At 38.9% G+C, this 10651-nt stretch overlaps 1 protein-coding gene across 3 annotated transcripts in view; it reads right to left on the bottom strand.

Moving 5' to 3' along the window:
• Window positions 1-1025: 1025 nt before the first annotated feature.
• Window positions 1026-10651, bottom strand: part of LOC124789691 (caspase-2) — a 76705-nt gene continuing 67079 nt past the window's right edge. For all 3 annotated transcript variants that reach the window (XM_047257130.1, XM_047257131.1, XM_047257132.1), the window contains one exon: window positions 1026-1794. In XM_047257130.1, coding sequence (XP_047113086.1) covers window positions 1645-1794 — 150 coding nt within the window. In that variant the 3' untranslated portion in view covers window positions 1026-1644. The remainder of the gene's footprint in view (window positions 1795-10651) is intronic.

Here is a 10651-nt window from a genome sequence, read left to right as displayed (position 1 = left end):
AATTGGAAAGCATGAACAATTTGCCAAATTGCATGCGGCTTCCGATGACACAATGGCTGCAGTCAAAGCTGCCATGGAGGTGGCAATAGCGGCTCTGAGGGTGGAGGTTGAAGACATCTGTTGACAGTTGCACCCACTGAAGGGAGAGATCTGGCGAGCACAGAGAGAAGGCAGCGTTGAAGAAGATTGCCAAGTCGCTTCGTAACAAACCTATTCTCACCTCTAGAATCCCTATCCCTTCACCTCTCCTAATGATCCTGAGCCTCCCCTCCCCCACAAGCCACTTGATTTCACAAGGTAAAAAGTAATCACACATGATATCGTCTCAAAGAAGGAACTTGGGCGCATCATGCCCAAACTGTATTCATCCCCAAGGACTGGATATGTGTCATCAAAACTTTGGTCCATTGTTAAAGGAGGATTATCATTCGGGGAGAAGAAAGCCCACCCCAGAAGAACCGTATGTCCTACAACAGACAAACGAGGAGTAGTAGTCTTCTAATAACTGCTAGCAGCCCATATTTTATTTGTTTCATTTAACCATCAGCACAGTCTGTCAAAGAGAGGTCACCATCAACATCAACCAGTCAGGAACAGGAGGACTGACAACTATCTGCCCAGACTCCTTACATCTTGGATCAAAGGCAAGGTTCATCAGTCAGCGTCAGAGGTTACATCGGTTCCAGTGTGTATTTGCACCTGGAACCTCAACTGTAGGTGGCAGCCAGTTGCATCATCGAAATGTGTTGTCAAGACAATGAAATCCGGTTGCATACCTGTGAAGAACATCAAAATTTATTATGCTGGCAAAATCTGCATAATCACAATGACTTCCTTGGTGCCTAAAGCTTCTCTGTTATAAGCAATTCAAATCATGAAAAAAAAGGTCAACAAAAATTTTATGACTATGCTCTGATACACTCATTTCAGGAAACACACATAACTCTGCCTGTAACAACACACCTGTCCCTGCGATGAAGGGAATGGGTGAAAAAGAGATACTTCCATTAATGTATCACTGAAAATTACTTTTAATATGAATTTAATTAAACAAAGTACATAAAAAATTCTACAAAATGTTCTAATAACACATTCTTGTATTCATTGAAAACAAAATATATATAATAAATTGCAGAAAAACGTAATATTATTTTGTCACAGTAATGGAAAAAATTATATAAGTTAAATAATGGCATGAACACAAGCTAGCACAGCACACATACAATGTTTTGATAATCAGAACAGGTTTGTTTCCATCTGGCACTCAACACTGCCTGAGTGTTGCAACTGATTGATGTCCTCACACCATTATTCAAATCACTGTCTCTATCACTGGTGAGTGAAACCAGTGGAACAACAATCCATTCTACACTCCCTCCTCTTTTCCTCATTCCTGGATGTTACTTTGACATCCAATAAATAAAATAAAATAATACAATGAAATGCATGAATAATGGAATGTGAATTTTTCCTTTGTGCTTAGATATTTGCCTCTGTATTTCATTTTCTTAAGAAAGAACCTCACGTAAATATAAAACCAGTAATCTAGTGCCAATTCCAAGTAGCAATTTTGTGTCAGATTTTCTCCTTGCATGGAAAGCACACCAACCCAACACTCAACAGCGAACAGCACTGAATCAGAGGTTAATTCTGTAGATCAATTCCACCATGGCTGTTGTCGTCGTCATATAAACCAGGGTTGAAGTAGAGTTTCTTGCAGAACCCTCTGTTCTCATAGGAAGTTGTTTGTACTGAACTTCGGTCAGACATCAAAGCTGATATTCTCTGATCAACCTGCGGGAAGAGTAAGCATTATAAGATAGTGCTGGTCTGCAACTCAATGTGATATCTTTACAGTGAGTAGCAGTCTATCCTTTTCCTTATATAGTTTATGTAATTTGCTTATATGTATCATCCTCATCCAGTTTTGAACAACCTTATTTGGTGTGTCCCACACACACACACACACACACACACACACACACACACACATATATATATATTCACGTGCCTTTGCCCCTACATAGTGCCAATGCTGCATTTTCTCTCATGAACTAAGCTGTGGTGGAGATCGTGTCGTCTTGTTGGGTGGAATGGGTAGAGGAAGAGGGATGTGGGAGGCATGAGAAAGGTTGGGAGCAGATGGCTAGCAGCTCGCTTGGATTTAACAGCCAGTTTGACAGCTAAGAGTATGGGGGGGGGGGGGGGGGGGGTAGCAGATGCATGGTCTAGGCATGTGGTGAAGCCATGTCATATACCAATTCTGTTGCAAACACTGCACAGTTTTTTATGTTGAAGTGACTACCAACTAGTTGTACCCCAGGATGAATGATGACCACCAAACTGTTGCCAAGACTAAAGTTGACCAACTGTGGTGCAACATGCAGCTGAGCATAACTTGCTCAATTTCAAAGGCTGGTTCACAACCTGGGCCATCTGGTCGTTCCCTCCACCACTAGCTTCTCTGAACTATGCAGATGGTAGTTATCCCTGCAACACATCTGAAGTATTCCCAATTCAGAATACTCCCACAAGATCACAACTTTGTTTATTTCAACAAGTAAGCTTCAAACACAAACAGTCTGCTGTTTCTGATGCAGTACAACAAAAAAACATTCTACAGAAATTCTTCTGAATAATGGGAAAGAGAAGTTCATCACAAACAATTGTTCTCCAACAAAATTAAAATAGATTCTTGAGAGCATAGATTATATTCTCTTGAGCAATGAAAAGTCTTTCTTCAAAACAAAGTACATATTCAAAGTTCTATCTCACGAGCAGCGCGACATGTCCACAGTGCAGAACACAAAGGCTTGGAGCACAGGTTGTGGGAGCACTGCCATCCAGCTAATGAAGACGACGTCCAATCTGAGGTGATGTCCAAACAGCTATGGTACATCAGTCTTTGGCTGGTAAAGGCAGTACTGGTTCTAGATGGCTCTGCACGAGCAGAAATTCTCGTGTGGCAGAAGGTTACAATTTGCCTACTGTCTATTGAACTTGTGGCGGGTTGGTTACCGGGAGACCCTCTGGCTGGTTATCAGAAGGCCCTCTGGGGGCTGAGCTACATACTGCAGAAATCAGCCTGAATGCAGGGCTCGGCTATCTCTCTCTCACTCTGCCCACACAACCCCCACCACAACCTAGTACACCTGCAAAAATACACAACTGGAGCTGTTTTTCCAGTTTGTGTGTGTGTGTGTGTGTGTGTGTGTGTGTGTGTGTGTGTGTGTGTACTCTAGCTTGAGAAAGAATTACTCCAAAAGCTAGCAAGTTCCCTTTCTTTTTGTATGTGGCTATCAGTGACTGAACACTTCTGCTTTTCAGTGAGTGGTCTCCTTTAATCCAAAGGTACACATTTTAGAAAGACTGCATGAAATTTCTCCTGCTCTATCACAAATATGAATCCTTGTGCATTAACCACTTTGAAAAAAATTACTTCATAAGGAAAACTTCAATGAAAACTGCTATTCAGGTGTCCAAGAAGAAACCCACTTGCTGATTAGTTTTATGGTCTTGCGGAGAAAAGGAGGTCTTTGTATTTAAAGATTCTCTGTAAGGTACTAATTCTAGAACACACCTCAAAATGGCAAACAGGAACAGATTTCTTTTTTGGTTGCATAGATACTAAGAAGAAATATGTGACTATAGGACATTGAGTCTGCAGAAACCCTCCACAGAAACTCCAATCATTGTCCCAAGCAAAAGAGAGGACTAATCAAGTCACTGGCAGACTGGGCTTAAAAAGTCTGTGAACCACAGTATTAGGGAACTGGAAAGTAATATCATTTCTGTGCATATCAATGTTTGTTTGTCATTTATCAGGCATCGTGTACTTCAAAGTTGTGCCAAAGACTTTTAAGGTTAGAGAGACTAGTTAAATTGTAAATAATTAATTTTTTTTTAATTTATGGTGAAATTTCCAGCCAAATACCAGAAGAGGTTTGTATCCGGCATCATATGTGTTTTGAGTTTCACAAGGGTAGTAACACAACAGTTGCTACCAAAAACATTTGTGATGTTTATCCAGGTACATTAGAGATTCGTAGATGCCAAAGGTGGTTATCTAAGTTCAAATTCGGTGATATGGTCTTTCTGACTCATATCAGTCAGCAAGACCTACAAATTTAGATAGGGACATGTTAAGGGCAAAAACAGAAGTAAATTGGAGTCAGACAATAAAGTAATGTCAAACACTCTTAACCAACCTTGGCCAACCATCCAAGAACATTTGCAGCAGATTTGTAACAAAGAAGCATTTTTTGATTGGTTGATCACTGGAGGTGGCAAATGGGTCATGTATGTTAATTGAAAATGCAAAAGGCAGTGGTGCTCTCTTAATTACTCGCCACTAAGTATTGTGTGCTACTTGCAGTCATCTTGTTGAGCTGTGAGCCTATCTAACCTGCCTTTTACTTTCTGTTGTTCCGAAAGTAGCTGCGAAAATTAATTAGAAAATTTGGTGTCTATCTGGTTGTTGAGTTTTGTGTCGATGCATCCGAAGTTTTTGTCTATTTGATTATTTATTTAATATTAATTTGGATAAAAATGGATGGTTATTCATTTGTGTGAGCATTGTCCACATGCACTGTGACAGTAAGCTCACGCTCTCTTGGTATTATTTAGTACCATATTGTTTATTATAGGTGATGTTAAATTTCTGTTGGAGCTTGTAAGACTTCCCGATACAGGATTTAAAGAAAAATCAAGCCCTATAGCCATTTCACTTTACAAATGATTCTGCAAAATTGAGATACCATCTTGTGGCGGGATCACTACATCATCCGTTAACCTGACAGGACATTCCATTACTGGATGTTCTGTCATAGTTTCCTGTGCTGAATTCAGCTCCACATTTTTTAGGTGTGAGATATTGCTCTCTCCCATCACAGGAATTTCTGAGCTCGATTGCACATTTTCATCTACATCGGTGTTCACATCTCTATCAACTTCTGTCATTTAGGTTTATGATTCTTATTTTATTAATTGGACAAGGAAATGAAATAAATTCCAGTTAATACATTCATTCACAATTATTATTACTAATCTTCTTTTGTTTGTAATTACTAAAAAAGTTCTACCTACCACAATGCTACAAGGAAAGCGTTCTTATCAGCAGTAATAAAGCTGGTATTATCGAACAATCTGCCAATGAATGTCCGGCTACTACTCAAAAACTAATTGCATGCAACAGAAAAATTGATTTTAAAACTGTTGCAATATTACCTGGAAGATAAGTCGTTTGAGTTGACAAAGTGTAGTAATGATTTATATCACACAGTGTACCTTTCTCAGCATAATAATTTTCACACTTTTTCTGTTTGTATTTATTATTATTATTATTATTATTTTTTGCTACAGAAGAATGCTGAAGATTAGATGGGTAGATCACATAACTAATGAGGAGGTATTGAATAGAATTGGAGAGAAGAGGAGCTTGTGGCACAACTTGACTAGAAGAAGGGATCGGTTGGTAGGACATGTTCTGAGGCATCAAGGGATCACCAATTTAGTATTGGAGGGCAGCGTGGAGGGTAAAAATCATAGAGGGAGACCAAGAGATGAATACACTAAGCAGATTCAGAAGGATGTAGGTTGCAGTAGGTACTGGGAGATGAAAAAGCTTGCACAGGATAGAGAAGCATGGAGAGCTGCATCAAACCAGTCTCAGGACTGAAGACCACAACAACAACATTTTATGTTTTCAAACTTCTCCTGTTTCTCGTGGTCTTTGTACTGGATTAATTTGGTGTCCCATTAATTTATGTATTCAACACATGGAAAAGAAAATATTGTATTGCTAAGTCACAATATTTACTGGTAATATTTTCGATTACTATTCTTTAAGTCGGGTAGCTGTCATGGGATAATTTAGAGTTGAAAGTTATTCTTTGATTTATTGATACTTTTTCTGGAAAGAATTGTGTGGACTGTAATTGTTACTGAGTCCACAAATGGTACCACACCACAAAACATGGCTGTGAACATATCTAATATGCATGATGTAATTAGAGAAGGCACACAGAAAATTCTATATTTTTCAATACATACAGTCTGATTCAGCAAACCACCTAATTTTGAGACTTTGTTTTCTGTAATCATAGTATTTCGTGCACATTCACTATGTTTACTATATGCACAGACTAAGTAGACACTCGGCGTGGTGGCTAATGGGAGGGATCGTTAAGGGATTTCCAATTTACAGTCCTCACACCAAGTGTCAACCTAGATTGTATGTAGAATAGATATGTCATATCTTATAAAAGATGAAAACTGCATTTCAGAAACGGTTTTTCGCTGGATGTTTACATGTTAAGGACTGAAGCTGATTTTCTAGTCCAGTTAAGTATGGAATAGAGAAAACAGCTATTCCAGTTTCTGATTTAGTCAACATAATCACTATTTCTCTTCAATTAAATATTAGAAGTAGACAGCTTCATCTTGGTCTAATATTTCCACTCCTCCTTCACTGTGCAAGAAATGACTCCATCCATATTAGCAGAAAATTTTAAACACAGAACGTAGCTTGACACCCCAAACATGTTTGAAAAACCATTGTGCGTTTAAGTGGTAAATCGACTGTGGAAGTGGGAAACTTGCAGCTACAACCAGATTTCTGGAAATGAACTTTGAGTGTTAACATAACCAACCAGAAACGGTACTGCGAAATCAGCTTACGATATTCAGTTTTGCAAGCTCCAAAGGAAGACCTCAAAGTAAGTATATGGTATTGAAGTTAAAAAATGAAGACATCTCTAAAATGTACTCTGAGAAGATTGCTGAGAATCTTTCATTATACACCTCTAGTGTAAGTGATAACCTGGACCAGGAATGGAACGCTTGTAGGGATGCAGTCATTAAAGCAGCAGAAGAAGTGCTAGGGAAAGAAGGAAAACAACCAAGGAATTCCTAGTTTGATGAAGAATGTAAGAGAATAAGTCAGGAGAAAAATCTGGCATACAGGATAATGCTTGAGAAATCATATACTTGTTTAGCAGTAAGAAATTATCAAGATAAAAGAAAAGACGAGAAGAAACTGCATCGGAGAAAGAAAAGACAATGGGAAAGAAAGCAGATTGAAGAACTGGAGACAATTGGAAAAACAAATGATGTTAGAAAATTTTATCAGAAAATTAATAGTGAAAGACCTGTGTAAAAGTAAAAATGGGACACTACTAACCGATGACCAAGAGGTACTGGAGTGTTGGGTAGAGTATTTCAGGGAAATGTTGGATGCTTCAGAGTCCCCTACTGAAGATATCCCAGTCCCTCCATAAGATGATGCCATAGTACCTCCCCCTTCCCAAAGAGAAGTGAACAGAGCAATTGCCCGATTGAAGAACAATAAAGCACCAGGGTCTGACAATATAACATCTGAGCCATTGAAAGCTGGAGGAGTTGAGTTAAATTGTAGGATCTACAAGATTTTTTGCGTCATCTGGGAAAAGGAAGCGTTACCAGAAGAATGGAATGTAGGGATAGGGTGTCTGGTGCATAAGAAAGGAGATCTATTTGAATGCAGCAACTACAAAGGCATAACACTTTTAAACATTATATATAAAGAACTATCAAATATCCTGTTTAGTAGACTTTCACCTATAGCAGAAGATATTATTGGAAGTTATCAATGTGGGTTCAGACCAGGAAAGTCAACTGTAAACCAGGTATTTACTCTCCGACAAATAATAGAAATGAATTCAATGTTAGTGTGCACCATCTTTTCATTGACTTTAAATCTGCATATGACACAATAAACCGGGCCTAACTTTATGAGGCAATGCGGGAATTTCGAGTGCCTGGAAAACTGGTGCATTAAATAGAGGTCACCCTAAAGTATTCCCAGTGTACCAGGAGAGTGCAGTCCAGGCAATCACCTCAGTTTCTCACTTGAACTGGACTAAGGCAAAGAGATGGGCTTTCCTGCCCACTTTTCAACCTGGTGCTTGAAAAAGTCGTACACGAATCAGGTAGCCAGACAAGAGGAACTATCTACTATAAGTCTGTACAATTGCTGAGATATGCAGATGACTTGGAATTAATGAGCGGAACACTTACAGATCTACAAAGCGCATTTTTGGCTCTAAAACTGAGTGCAGAGAAGATGCACCTGAAAATTAATGAAGGAAAGACAAAGTATATGTGTAATGGCACTAATCAACCCTTGCAGCCCACAATAACCCTTGATGGAATGACATTTGAGTGAGTGGAATGTTTCACCTATCTGGGCTCAAAGATAGAAGCAAATGGCACCACCTTCACTGAAATCATGGCTCGCATAAGTGCTTCTAACCAATGCTACTTTGGAATGTTGCGATATTTTAAATCCAAGCTTATATCAAGAGGGACTTAGTGCTGGCTTTACAAAACGCTGATATGCCCACTACTTACTTATGGCTTAGAAACCTGGACAATTATGAAACAGTGTGAAAACAAACAGAGATCACATGAAAGAAGTATATTGAGGAGGATTTTTGGACCTGTATATGAAAATGGGATCTGGAGAAGGTGAAGAAATGACAAACTTTATGATTGCTACAAGGAGGATGATGTGGTAAAGTTCATAAAGATGTGCAGACTGAGATAGGCTGGACATGTAATGCAACTCAATGAGACAGATCCTGCAAGGAAAGCCTGCTGCAGTGAACCTGGAGGAAGAAGAGCAAGAGGATGTCCTAGGTTGAGATGGAGTGCTGAGGTAGGAGAGGACACTGCCAGTCGGTTGCCATAACTGGAGGTTCACAGCAAAGTCCAGAGAGGAATGACAGAAAATTACTGAGGAAGCCAAGTCCCATCCTGGAATGTAGTGCCAATGGAAGAAGAAGAAGAAGAAGAAGAAGAAGAAGATGTAAACATAGTGATACAGATATCTGTATGACCTCTTGTTGTTTTTCCTTTTCTTTCTCACCACGTGTGAACTCATATCCGAAGCAACAGGTCCAATTATCAAATAAGTAGTCCACAATTCTTCTTGAATCTCAGTACACTATATTTTAAAATAAGGCTTACAACATAAAATCACAACAATAACACTATTATTTCTCCCTCATTAAGCCTAGATAAAAGCAGAGTGATCAAAGATGAGGCGAACTTTTGTCATATTAAAAAAATAAAGGTATCACTTTGAGTATATTGCACCAAAGAGTGCCTCTTTTCCATTTTGAAGAGTAAATCATGCATAATCTCATCTGTGAGATCATAAGAAGATAAAAATATTACGACCTGTTTACTATAAAGAATAACGATTAATAAATTTTTTTCACAAGAAAAAGAAATATCTCTGCTTATTAACTACTTCCTTATTACACCACAATGGCTGAGCCAGGTTTACATCCCAAAAAGGCACTTTTATGTATTTGGTGGAGTATTTACAAGGTAATTTAGTTTGAACTTCTGAAATGTGGACAAAATGTGAATGCAGACTTCTACTGAGAACAGCTGCATCAGGTAAATTAATTTTAAGTGAAAAGTGCCCAGCAAGTGTCAACACAAAAGGCATTATTCTGCAACACACTAATGCAAGACCGCACTGTGCAAGATGAACCCTGGAAAAAATTAATGAGTTGGATTGGAGGATATTACCTCACCAAACTTGGGTCTGGCTGTGAGTGATGCTAGGACAGCCTACGGTAAGGTGATCGTTCGTGGTAAGTGAGAAATCCAGGTTTGAGTACCGGCCCAGAACAAATTTTCATTGTCATCATTCCATTATACAGCTGATGGTTGTTCAATAGTTGTAACGGTGAACAAATTTCATGTATTTCATAAAGGTTGTAGTCGCTGCAGGGTCTGTCCCTTCCGACATATATGTATGTCCAAAGGAACATTGCATCATACTTCTGAACAACACAGGCACTTTATCCACTGACACAGGGCAAGCGACTTTCAATTAAAATGCCTCCCCTATACAGGAATATACATAATCAGGGTGCTACTTGAACTTGGAAAACACAAATTCCCTGTGAATTCCAGGTGTGAGGAGGGAGATGGTGTCACGAAGCTCCTGATAAATTAATGGTGAGTGCACCAAGGAAAGGGGGGAGGGGGGGGGACAGAGCAGCAGCAGCATACCACAATGACGACGTCTGTTTGTTCTCAGTTGAGCTATGTACCACACATTAGCAGTAGTTTAACTGCAGTATTTAAACATCGATAATTTAAAGGAAATAATAGTCATACAATTAACACACTTTGAAACATTAAGTATTATAAAATTTGGCATTTATGAAACTCAATAAAATTAAGTTTAAAAAATGTTAAAAATGCAGAATTCCCTGAGATTGCCCTGATTATTGCAGGTAAAATGTAATTCCTGAGAATTCCAGCTTTTGCAGAAGAATCTCCACCCTGATGGTAGATGTACGAGTGCAGGTTGTAGACGTATGGTTGACAACATACGGAAGTTGGGGTCGGGCTGTGAGTCATGCTAAGTTAGCCTAACGGTACGGCGACTGCTCGCGATAAGTGGGAAATCTGACTTAGAGTCCTGTGTGACGAAGCAAGCTGGGATATTTTTACTTCCCCTGTTCTTCTGCCATATGCCTCCTTAAAATTCAGTTTTTCATGTTTAACAATTTACCATTAACATACGTTAATATAATCTGCATTTTCATAAAAGAGAAAGACTGGCCCTCAGTTTTAAAGAATATAACAC

The sequence above is a fragment of the Schistocerca piceifrons genome, chromosome 3 (assembly GCF_021461385.2).
Source record: "Schistocerca piceifrons isolate TAMUIC-IGC-003096 chromosome 3, iqSchPice1.1, whole genome shotgun sequence".
Lineage (NCBI taxonomy): Eukaryota > Metazoa > Arthropoda > Insecta > Orthoptera > Acrididae > Schistocerca > Schistocerca piceifrons.
The sequence above is the reverse complement of the archived record's forward strand: the minus strand, read 5'-3'. Positions and strand labels throughout refer to the sequence as shown.